The following is a 12,819-nucleotide window of genomic DNA, read 5'->3' as shown; positions in this document are numbered from 1 at the left end:
ATGGTGATTCAATAACCAAAAGACTTAGAATGAACCTATCGACCATTAACTTCATATCAATAGAGTTGCTAGAAGGGCAGAATCCAAACAGCACCGTTCACTTGTTGGTATTCTTGGTTAGTCAATACGGGGACCAAGAAAGAATGGTACTTGTGAGAAGTATCACTATACCAAGTACTATTAAGAGGTGGAGCAATCCTTACAACATCCTTGACATAAGGACAATAATACTTCAAGATAGAACATAACACAAACTGGATAGCAAGTGGCTCCATAACAATATCAAGTTGGTGCCGGAGGGGAGGCAATAATGTTTTCGATGATAACACATATCATCGAGGGGAAAGGGTGGTATTTCTCATCAAGAATTCAATAGTTATCTTGGAAGAGCTCAGAATGTTGATGATGATCATGACACGTTTGTCGAGAGATTTCAAGACGTAATCAATTGGTGATGACATCGAGTCAAATGGATGGTGAAGCGAAAGGTTATTGTAACCAAGGGTATGACACAAACTCCAAACCAAGTTCGTTGTTCAAGGCGAAATGGCATGATGAGGAAGATCGACGTAAGCTTAGCTCATCATCAAAAATTGTGCTCCGGGAAGAAGGACCAGGTAGCACAGTTAAAATTTAGTACGATGATGATATAGTCGATAAGGCTTGGGATGACTTGAAGGATTATTAAACTTGTAAGCAACAAAAATTACTTAGAGTTATCGAATCGAAGTGCGAACTCGATTCACAATTCGGTGTTCTCGGTTGACGACAACCCAAAACCCAGGAAAATTGGAATCGATGGGAAATAACAGTTGATGAAGAACCCATAAGAAGTTATGCAGTTACATGATATTCTCGAGATACCAGAGTGTAATACTCGACGGTAGGGCAGAGTAGAGGGTGGACACGTTAAATGATCTGCAGAAGACAAGTACTTCATCTTGTCTGAGAAATGGAATCAAAGGAGAACAATCATGGTCGGAACCACGATTGCAAAGGCTCAATTTACAGATACCAAATTATATTAAGGGAATAGTTATTATTACAAGAAGTTTCCATGATAGGATATACATCGTGTCCATGGGCATTAACACAAAGTTCAAGGTCGACTCCCACTCCTTCAATGTATAACCTTCCATTCACCTCTCGCTTTTCGAAAATGACATTAGTTGTCGAAAGTTTTACCTGGTGCAATACTAGATAATTATGACCCGTGAAATCTTTCGGGTTCACACAGAGTAAGGAAGGCATAGGTTTAACCCATCGGGGCATCTTATGAACACATACCACCAACTTCAGGAGCGAATAACTCAAGCTCGGGAGCAGAGCATGGTTGACAAAAGCAAGGGATACAATTTACCAAAGGCATTATGTATCCGATGAAAGGCTCACAAGTTCAATGAATATGAAGGATGGTGTCGGACAAAATCCAACAAAGGATCTGGTGGTCCATAAGGGATCTGATGTGAGTATCGGTACTCAACCAGAGGAAGAAAGAATGCAAGGGGATCAGATTATAGAAACAACTGACTAACTCAAAGCTCAAATGCAAAGGAATTATGAATTCCAAGACAAGGGATCAGAAGCAATGCTCTGATTAGGGCTGGATAAGTTGAATAGCCTTAGAGGTACAATCGATGGCAATTTGATTGGTCGAGATCCAGCTCATGTTAAAATGACGTCTGAGCCGAAAGGACGAAACGAAGGATCTGATTAAGGAATGCGAGCATTCGCAACATATTGATTCAACAGACTCAAACTGATAATGAATAATGATGCCAATAAGATTACCAGACTTATGAGGTTAATCATAATGCAAGCAAGCAATAATTTCAAGAGCAATAGGCCGTTGAGGATTTTTGAGGATCGAATGGTATTTCGAAGACTTTTGTGAAATACATGAATCAACTGGGGATGAGCGGATACTCGATAAGTGCAAGAAATTATCCGTAAGGGTATGTCTGCGGCAAAGAGCTGCAAAGCGGTGGGCACAAAGGTTTCTCGAATTATCGAAGCAATTTTCAGGGTATCAAGTAATAACAGGGGCAACTAGGAACAAAGGTAAGAACAACAAGCGTAAGCAATTATCCATAAGGATTTATCGGTGGTCGGGAATAGAAAAGGTGGTGGGCACAAGGTCTCGAGATAATAACGGAGAGTATCTTCAGAATCTTCTGGTGAAGCAGGCCATCATCTGGAATGAAGGGGCTCTTCGGGAGAAAGTATTTACGAGAACCTAGAGTTAGAGTTAGCAAAATCATTTAATCCGAATAGAAGAGAGATCAAAGTCCCAGAGTATAGACGAGGAGTAAAAGATCCTAATACCACCCAAATGGCGACGTGGGCCCGTAAGACACACAGCCATGTTAGTAAAAAGTTTTGTAATGTCTAGACTCGACTTCGACCAAGGAGTGTGAAAGGGGGATTCCTACAGGCAGTCGGTTCTGATACCAACTTGTGACGCCCCCGATTCAATCGTACACTAATCATACACGCAAACGTGTACGATCAAGATTAGGGACCCACGGGAAGATATCACAACACAACTCTACAAATAAAATAAGTCATACAAGCATCATATTACAAGCCAGGGGCCTCGAGGGCTCAAATACAAGAGCTCGATCATAGACGAGTCAGCGGAAGCAACAATATCTGAGTGCAGACATAAGTTAAACAGGTTGCCATAAGATGGCTAGCACAAACTGGGATACAGATCGAAAGAGGCGTAGGCCTCCTGCCTGGGATCCTCCTAAACTACTCCTGGTCGTCGTCAGCGGGCTGCTCGTAGTAGTAGGCACCTCCCGAGTAGTAGTAGTCGTCATCGGCGGTGGCGTCTGGCTCCTGGGCTCCAACGTCTGGTCACAGCAATCGGGTATAGGAAGGGGGAAAGGGGGAGTAAAGCAACCGTGAGTACTCATCCAAAGTACTCGCAGGCAAGGAGCTACACTACATATGTATGCATTGGTATCAAATGGATTAAGGGTATCATATGTGGACTGAACTGCAGAATGCCGGAATAAGAGGAGGATAGCTAGGCCTTTCGAAGACTATGCTTCTGGCAACCTCCATCTTGCAGCAGGAGAAGAGAGTAGAAGGTAACTTCACCAAGTAACATCGCATAGCATAATCCTAACCGATGATCCTCTCCTTGTCGCCCTGTTAGAGAGCGACCACCGGGTTGTATCTGGCACTTGGAAGGGTGTGTTTTATTAAGTATCCGGTTCTAGTTGTCATAAGGTCAAGGTACAACTCTAAGTCGTCCTGTTACCGAAGATCACGGCTATTCGAATAGATTAACTTCCCTGCAGGGGTGCACCACATAACCCAACACGCTCGATCCCATTTGGTCGGACACACTTTCCTGGGTCATGCCCGGCCTCAGAAGATCAACACGTCGCAGCCCTACCTAGGCACAATAGAGAGGTTAGCACGTCGGTCTAAATCCTATGGTGCAGGGGTCTGGGCCCATCGCCCTTTGCACACCTGCACGTTGCGAGCGCGGCCGGAGAGCAGACCTAGCAACCTCCATTACAAAGGAAGTTGTGTTACGCGGTCCAACCCGGCGCGCGCCGCTCAGTCGCTGACATCACGAAGGCTTCGGCTAATACCACGACGTCGAGTGCCCATAACTGTCCCCGCGTAGATGGTTAGTACGTATAGGTCAGTAGCCAGACTCAGATCAAATACCAAGATCTCGTTAAGCGTGTTATTTTGAAATAACCACGGACGCCGACCAGGGCCAGGCCCACCTCTCTCCTAGGTGGCTCAACCTGCCCTGTCGCTCCACCACAAAGTAACAGTCGGGGGCCGTCGGGAGCCCAGGCCCACCTCTACCGGGATGGAGCCACCTACCCCTTCAGCCCCCATCTTCGAAAAGTACCATAAGTAATGTAACAGTATAAGTATATATCATATGTCCGTGATCACCTCCCGAGTGATCACAGCCCGATAGTATAGCATGGCAGACGGACTAGAATGTAGGGCCACTGATGTAGTACTAGCAACCTATACTAAGCATGTAGGATTGCAGGTAAGGTATCAACAGTTGTAGCAACAATGACAGTCTATGCATCAGGATATGATTAACGGAAAGCAGTAACATGCTACACTACTATAATGCAAGCAGTAGAGATGAATAGGCGATATCTGGTGATCAAGGGGGGGGCTTGCCTGGTTGCTCTGGCAAGAGAGAGGGGTCGTCAACAGCGTAGTCGATCGGGGCACCAGCAGCGGCGTCAGTCTTGTAGTCTATGGGAGAGAAAAGGGGGAAGAAACAATGAATATAATGCAAACAGATGCATAGCGATGCATGACATGACAAGTAGCGGTGCTAGGGGTGCCCTAACGCGGTATGAGGTGATACCGGTGAAAGGGAGAAAACATTCGGGAAAATATCCCCGGTGTTTTGCATTTTCGGACAAATGAATCGAAGGAGGAAAGTTGTGTGTTCGCTATGCTAGAGACGTGCAGCGGACGAACGGACCGTGTATTCAAATTCGTCTCGTCGTTCTGAGCAACTTTCATGTAGAAAACATTTTTATCCGAGCTACGGTTTATTTTCTATGATTTTTCAAAGTTTTAAATGATTTTCTAAATTTTCTTACTTGTTTTTTATTTCGAAAATCAACAGTTAAAAACTAGGTGCACCCGGTGCAGTGCACCAGAGGTGCACTAGTGAAGCTGACCTGTGGGTCCAATCAACTGCTGACCAAGCACTTGACTGGTCCACGGTTGACCAGTCAAAGGTCCTGTGGGACCCGGTTGTCATACCCTGTAATATTTTAACAGTGTTTAGTTAATTTCTAATTAGGCTTATTAGAGGGTGGCCCACCTGTCTTAAGGCTATATCTAATCTAATAAAAAAATTAACCTGATCAAATGGGGTCCATACGTCATAGTGTAGCAACCAACCTAACTAGTACTACCAATTAGTCCTAATCTAATTTGCACGCCCGGCCAGTGTGGCTGTGCACACCCACAGCATGGCCGCCATGGCCATTAGCAGCAGCAAAGTAGCGCATAGCAGCGGCAGCAACTAAGCAATAGCAGCAGCGGCAGAAGCTAAGCAGCTAAGCAACGGCAGCAGCAGAAGGCAGCAACAGGGCAAGCGCTAGGCCGTGGGCGGCAGTAGGGGCGGCAGTAGGCGATGGCCGGCGAGCAGCGGCACGCGGAGGCAAGGTCAAGGCGGGCGCGCGGTGGCAGCAGTACGGAGCAGCAACAGATGGCTGTTAAGCAGCAGCAGCTCACGCACACGTATGTACGCGTACACGCGAGCTCGGATGTGCTCGGGGACGGCAAACGGCGACCGAATCAAGGTTGGGGAAGAGGGGAATCGGCGGAGAAGCTCACCGTGGAGCTCATGGACAAGGTTAGGGAGTGCGGGGGTGGCTGGATATGTCGAGCCCAATGACGAGTTGCGACGGCCGTGGCGAAGAAGACCGGCGATGGCGAGTGTACGGCGCGGTCCGACTCAATTCAAGGCACGTAGGCGAAGTAGTGGACGACGAGGAAGCTCCTGGGCATCCTCCCAGGCACCGGGGAGGCCAGTGGGCGCGACGACCACCGCAACCATGGCAAGCACCGTTCGTGCGAGGACTATTTTGACGAGAGCGAGCGGACGAGGGGAAAATGAGGGCTGGGGTTTGTCAAGGGGGTCAGGGGTGTGCTTATCCATATCGGGGCATCGGTGGATGGTCGACAGGTGGTCATCTATGGCCTGGACGGCGTGCGCGCGTGCTCGGTGCCATGGCCTCTGCCTTTGTCCAGAGGTAGGGGAAAAGGCCGGCCAGGTGGGCTGGGCCTGATACAGTTAAGTGTTGGGCTTCACACTGTAGCACTAGGCTTTAGGTGTACAATATGTGCTTTTCTCTTTAATCTATCTGTAATTTAAAAAGCTATTGCTTTGCAATTAATTTGGTCATCATTTGAACTTTGTTAGATGCGATATTTAACACAAAAATACTTGGCTACTTTCTAGTCTGGCACAAAAAATTTGGGGCCAAAAGGAATTGTTCAAATTCAGTTTTGAATTTATGTGCGTATATTTAATGCCGCTAGCCCTGTTTTAAATAGGTTAAGGCCATTTTAAAAATTCAAAAGATGCTGGCTTCTACACGAAAATTACTTAGTGAATACTTGCAACATCTCGAACATTTTAGTTTTTTCAGTTTGTAGAATATTTTATTTGGAAAATAATTTATATATGAAAATGGCTTTGATTTTTATCAAGTGGCAATTTGGCTTAGTTAAACATGATGACATGGCACCATTAGGGTAAAGTCGTTGTAGCATGACACTGGGGGTGTTACACCCCCCACCGTCTCTCTCCCTTGATGTAACCATGTTGATGCTCCAAGTTTCCTCAAGCCGACGCATAGTGTTAGTGCTTGTTGCTTCCCGTTAAGCATAGGTATGAACAAGTACCCTAAAATGCTAAGCACGCAAAAGAAAAAAAGAACCATGCCTTGGCTCACCGGATGTCAACTTGTCGCTAAGGTAGGTTTGCACACATCAAGAGTTCAAAACACACGAATTAGTCTCGAAGAAATTTAGAGAGAATGATGCTGCTACATAGTAGCACATCTGCATGCGTACATCAGAATCACATTCAACTCTTTTGTGTTTCTCAATAGTCAAAAGAAAGCAATACGATAGAATCTAAAGCAAAGCAACCCATTCATATTATACTGATGATGTAATAATTCATTGTTTGGACCGCAGTAGCTGGATGTGATCCCACGACAAGCATAGAAGAGCCAAAAGAAGATGTAGTGGCACTAAATACAATTGGATGTGATCTCACAAGCATAAAAGATCAAAATTGGAAAAAGGTGGAGTGGCACTAAATACAGCCGGATGTGATCTCGTAAGCATAAACAATTAACGTGGCGCCCACGAGCTAGGGTGAGGCAACCGCGGTAGGGGAGAAGGCGAGCGGGGGCGATGGGGTTGGCAGAAGAGTCGTCAACAGCCACACGCGGGTGTCGGAGGCTATGGCGATGCTACCCCCATTTGCATAGGGAGGGAGCGATCATGGTTGGTGATGTGTGGGGCAACAGCGTGGCGGCTGAGGTGGGCAACCCAGCCTATTTTTCTATGGGAGGTCGTGAGGAGTGGTGCGGATTAGTCATTCGGTTCACCCGATATTTTCACGCGGGCGAGGGGATGCGGTGCAGGGCCTAAGGGCATCTCCACAGGTGTACATCAAATCGCTTCTAAATGTCCGGATCGGACGATTCAGACACTTTTAGTCATTTAATGGGGCACATCTATACCTAGCCATCCCCTGAGTCGGGCCGAGCTTCGGATCAGGCCTGACCAAGCCCAAAGCAAAAAAACCAGGCCCGAGCCTGGCCCGTCACTGCAAAAGCCGACCGGGCCTCGGGCCGGGCCTCTTCATTAAACAACACATATGACTGGCCCGGCCCCGGCCCGACCTAGCGTTCGGGCTCAAAACCTAGGCCCAGGCCCGGCCCATGGACAAGGTCGGGCCGGGCCGGGTTAGGTCGGGCCGACCGGGCCGGGCAGCCCATGGCCAGGTATAGGCACATCAAACTTTCGCGGAGCAGGCAAGGTGTCCGAATTCTGCTAAACCGATAGCAAACATAGAAGTGGCTTAAGGAGCCCGGACACACTATGGACAAGCCTTGGACCCATAGTGAACCCAGCTTTTCATCCTCCTCCCTTTTCTCTCCTCTCTCTATTGTACAAGAGATGGACATTTGGTGCACCAAATTGGATGTCAGCCCTCTATCCGTTGTCCGCAGTCACGTCGGGACGTGTCCATGGAGGCGTGGACGATTCAGATTGTCCTTTTTGATGTATGCTATTGGAGACACCCTAAGCGAACAACGATCGATGGCGGTGAGGATGACGAAAGAAAGGTTGGGAGAAAAACTAACATAAGATGAAACCTTTCATGTGGTTTAGGTACCCCTCCATTCACAAATATAAGATCTTCAAATTATACTGAGTGTGCATCAATTAATATAGATTGGAGAGAGTTTTTCAGAAACGGATGTATGAGACACGTTTTTGTTCATTTTTTTCAGTCCATATTAAGTTGATAGTAAAAATTTAAAATATTCAAAACATATATTTGCAACTTTCGTAACCACAGAAATAAGGTATGTGTGTTTGAAAAAAATTGCCATGCAGCGACATACCGGAATCTTCATGCACCATAGTAAAAAACAGCATATTTGTTGATGAACAAATAGCAGGGTACTCATGTGACGCGGATATACATACATATGGATTGAACGGAAGTACAAAGCACATGCACACAATGGAACGACTGGGCCAGTTCTTTTCGGCGATTCTCCCAGAATCACCCTCCTTCCCAGCTTTTTCCAGAATCGCCACTCCATATTTTGTTTACAATCCTATCTAGTTAAGGTCTAATTAGTTAGGATTGTAAAAAATATATGAAGTAGTGATTCCGAGAGAAACTGGGGAGGGGGGCGATTCTGATAGAATCGCCCAAAAGAACTGGCCCCAAATATGCTACGGAGTCGGCCACGGCAAGCAGCAGTCAACTAGCCACCTAGTTCTGCATTTGCCGCATCTATGGGTTCAGAACTGCATCGGCGCACCAGCGTTCGCAAAGGCGAGACCGCATCGGGGCAGAGCTCATGGGGGCAGATCGACTCTGCTGCCTCTGTCCCCAACTTCCTCATTACCCTCGGAGACAGAGTAGCGACGAATAGGCCGCTCTTGTGATCAAGGGCACTCGGAATATAGCAGCACGCTATTCTCGTTTAAGCGCCTCTGGAACTGTGCCAGACGATCCTGTAAATCCACAATTCCAGCAGCTTTCTGTGAGAGGATACCGCTTAGTCTTGTAACGTAGTCGTCCAGTTGGTTGCCAGGCTGATCTGCTTCATCTAGTAAGTTCATCTCCTGATGAAACAAGAGGCCATTCACAGGTTACGGCAAAATAATATGACGACCAATGACAGTGAGTCAGTTTACCATTTTAGGCGACTAACCTCTTTAATGATATCCAGGGTCTCTTCCACCTGCTTTCTGTGAGCACTCACTAAATCTTCCTCGTCCTGCACCAGTTAACAAACATCAAAACCTAACCGTGGTCATATTCTATCAACAAAATGGTGCAGAAGCAATAATACTGTACCTGAAGGAGGTCATTCAGATGGTCATCTTCGTCTGGCACAGCCCTTCTAATTGGGTAAGCAACAGAATTTCTCATATTATTCTCCAAAGCTGGATCTCTACCCTTCCGTGCATGTTGCCTTCCTTGCTGGTACATTGTATCTGGTACCACGGCTATACCTGCTGCCGCAATGCCTCTGCTTCTTTGTTCATTGAAATAACCACTATTCGCCGAACTGAACTCAGTGTCTTCCCTACCCTTGGGCATTCTATCCACAAACGATGGTGATGGCTGTTCTTTGGCATACTGCTGCTTGGGCCAACCAAACTTACCCCTTTCAGTGATATCATTCATTACCTCAGCTGCAGAGAAAGAGGGTACAACCGAAGCCAATGGTGAAGGACTCGACTCTCGTAAAGGTGCAGCGGCCAAAGGCACATCTTTCTTGCTGTTACTTCCTTTCGACAGACTCTTCACTCTGAAGATGAGAATATGTTACATGTGTTACATGGAGAAAAAGCAGCTACTGCAACATAAAGAATGAATAAAGATAATTACCTATCAGCATATCTCAATGTGTTCAGTGTATGTTCACAAGAGCCAGAACTAGGGGAAATGCATGAAATCATGACAGTGCGTGAGTCTCCAATGAATGAATCTCGTAAAACTTCAGTCAACTTGCTACCACGGAAGGGAATATGATTCTGATCATTATCAAGTGCTCTGATGCATTCCTTTAAAGCAAGTAAACTTTTATTGATCTCAGCGCCCTCAATTCTGCATAATATTTTTTTAAAGCATTTCAGTGTTAGCAAAATACATAGTGTATATTCCTTACATAGAAAGTTTTGTAAGATAACCTTGTTTGTTTATCATTTTCATTTGTATCAGCACCACGCTCACTGCCAGCCAGGTCAATAAACGACAACTTGCCGGCCAATCTGGGTGGTTTAGACTCATTGCCATCAACACGCCGTTTGATAGCAAGCTGAAGAATGGCATGAGATCGTGATGACTCCTCGTTTGCACCAGTTGTACCAGTACTTCTGGTGGCATTACCTCTCTCAATCAACTCCTTGATAGTTTCAAGATCAGACACCCTGTACTCTTGTAAACCAACAATGCAAACTTTCTGTTTTCCATCTTCTCTCATGCAAAGTTTACTACATGAGGTAATCATTGTTCAGAACTGAAACATAATTGGCTTTCTGCATAGACTTTATTTATAAACATAACAGATTTAGGTATAATGTACCTCCTTTCATTAAGCAGATCATATAATTTCCCTCCATAGATCTCAAAGAAACTAAAAAATAACTGAAACCCCTGATTACGATATGTATGGTGCATTAGTCTCAAAATGTCTTGGGAGGCCTTTAGAGGAAGTGGTCTCATGGTGTAGGTTTTTCCACTACCTGCATGGACAATGTAAGTTAGGAGTTGTCTTTAGTCTGCTGCAATTTTAGACATGCATCTAGAGGATGTTGGAGCTATACCGGTTTGTCCATATGCAAAACAAGTTGCCTTTGTACGATTAAAAATAGCAGGAACCACTGGTTCCACTGTTTCACGATAAACCTGTAAATAGAATGGCTCCAGGTTGCTGAGAATAAATTTATAATACCTAATACTGTAATTATATCGAGTGCGCGGATAACTGATCACCTCATCATTTGAAACGTCCTCATCCAAAACAGCGTCGAACACAAATCCATGCTTTTCGACATACTCAGTGAGGTCAACCTGCAGAATTATGTGCCAGGTATCAAGCAATGAGAATAGACTTCCAGTAGCAAGTTATGATCATATGGAGATAACAAGCTTGGCATGAACCTTAAGTTTAGTCTCATGGACAGTCAAAGAATTTTGTTCAATGTCTATGATATCTTCTTCTTTCTTTGATATCTCCTTCTTGTTCAGAGGTCTTTTGCGCACCTGCATTTAACATTACACATCAAAGCTATAAAAAGTGATGTCCTCATAGCTTTGTATGAGCCCTTGAGAAATATTCAATCATGGAGCAAGACAAAGAAACATACCACCACTTTGATTTTAGCAACAGGGGCTGCCTTCTCTTTCTCAGGGAAGGCCTTGAGGTAGTTACTTTCAGCAAAAACAGCGGACTTGCTCATCTTCTTGTCTGTACCAAAGCTCATATCCGAATCATCAAAGCCTTCTCCATTGGCATAACCAAACTTTTCAGCACCATCATACATTCCTTGTACTTGAAACTGTATATAAACATGAATTACATTTAACATAGAATTTACAATATGGGCAATAATATATGTCCCATTGCTACAACATTAAATATTTGGTTTACCAGCGATCCTTCATTAGCATACCATCTAATCTAAAGAACTAACTTACACAAATCAATAGCTTATATCGAACCATACAGTACGGATTTTCTTTTCCTGAAAAGGAAGGTCAAAACCTCCCGGCATTTGCATCCTCTGTTGAACACAGCCATAAATTCATTAACATCGATGCCAAAGCACATATTTGCAAGCAGAGTACATGGCGTGGGCAGCATTGGCAAGAACATGACCAAAATGAGACCCAACAAAAACACCTACGGATGCAGTGCCACGTCTCACCAGCTACCTAAAGCTGTAGCAAATATTTAATTTCGCACAAGTAACTGAAATTCGCCTAAAACAAGACTGATGCCAAAACAAAAACGAAACAGTTCTTCGTTTGCTTTCCATACACCGATGATCCAAAGAAAATTAAAAAACTTCTGAGGACCCATGTGGCCATGCCTCGACAACTGGATTCAGAACGTCAGATCAATAACACTTCCTACAATCAAGAATATTATAATCTAACGCAGCCACACGGGATCATCGGAACAGAAGCAGTACTCATAAAAACTGCAGCTCTCGTCTTACATCGGGGATAAGCTCGGTATCAAAGGCGTGGAGGTCGAGCAGCCCGGGGCTGAGCTGGTGCCTCTGCCCCGGAGACTCCCCAGCCGCCGCGTCCCCTCCGCGCAGCCGTGCCGGCGTCGCCGGGTCCACCGACACGAAGATCTCCCCGTCCCCGCGGCGCAACCCGCCGCGCTGCACGCAAAATCACCCCAAATCCAGACTCATGAGCTAACCGGAGATAACGTGCTGCACGCAGATCTCGAGGAATCGTTAGCCGTACCTGGGTCCACCTGCCGGCACCGCCCGCCGTTGCGGCATTGGCGGGGACGTCGAAGAGGAGCTGCTCCGAGGTGTAGCGCCGGCGCCCGCCCGCGTTCATGGTCACCGGCGCGGTGGGGTTCGGGCTTCCGGTGCTGCCCTGTGGACTGGGGAGCAACGAAGGCAGGAAATGGGGAGGAGCGGAGCGGAGCAGGGGACAACGGGAGGCGGAGCGAGTCGTAGAGGGGAGTAGAGTAAAGGCCTCTCGTTTCGGACGGAGAGGAGTGGATTTGCGGTTTGCACCCCAGATTTCGACTGACGTCAAGCTTTCAGCCCCAAGTTTGAATTTGGAGTGGAAACCAAGGGAACGGGTAGGAAGGGGAAAGCGGGCCGTGACTTGGGGCGAGGGGACCTTTTCTCTTTCGTCCCTGCAGCTTTTTCGGTTCTGGTTAGGCAAGGCCTGTCACCACGAGCTGGTTGGTATGGATTTCGTTTCCCTCCTTTTGCTTAATTAATTTATCTATATATGTACAGTGAAAAATTTCTGATTTTTAATGAGAGTTAGGTCCTACG

General features: G+C 46.1%; 1 protein-coding gene across 1 annotated transcript; it reads right to left on the bottom strand.

The window, feature by feature from the left end:
- Positions 1-8,183: 8,183 nt before the first annotated feature.
- On the bottom strand, positions 8,184-12,561 carry LOC123061536 (kinesin-like protein KIN-13B). The gene is made up of 12 exons (XM_044484671.1): positions 12,269-12,561; positions 12,010-12,180; positions 11,155-11,346; positions 10,949-11,050; positions 10,781-10,858; positions 10,612-10,693; positions 10,371-10,530; positions 9,976-10,278; positions 9,674-9,892; positions 9,137-9,593; positions 8,991-9,056; positions 8,184-8,901 (listed from the first exon to the last, which is right to left on the bottom strand). The coding sequence occupies exons 1-12, from the start codon at positions 12,365-12,367 to the stop codon at positions 8,722-8,724; spliced, it is 2,109 nt and encodes a 702-aa protein (XP_044340606.1). The 5' UTR covers positions 12,368-12,561; the 3' UTR covers positions 8,184-8,721.
- Positions 12,562-12,819: the final 258 nt, after the last annotated feature.

This window comes from Triticum aestivum, chromosome 3A (assembly GCF_018294505.1).
Source record: "Triticum aestivum cultivar Chinese Spring chromosome 3A, IWGSC CS RefSeq v2.1, whole genome shotgun sequence".
Taxonomy (NCBI): Eukaryota; Viridiplantae; Streptophyta; class Magnoliopsida; order Poales; family Poaceae; genus Triticum; species Triticum aestivum.
The sequence above is the reverse complement of the archived record's forward strand: the minus strand, read 5'-3'. Positions and strand labels throughout refer to the sequence as shown.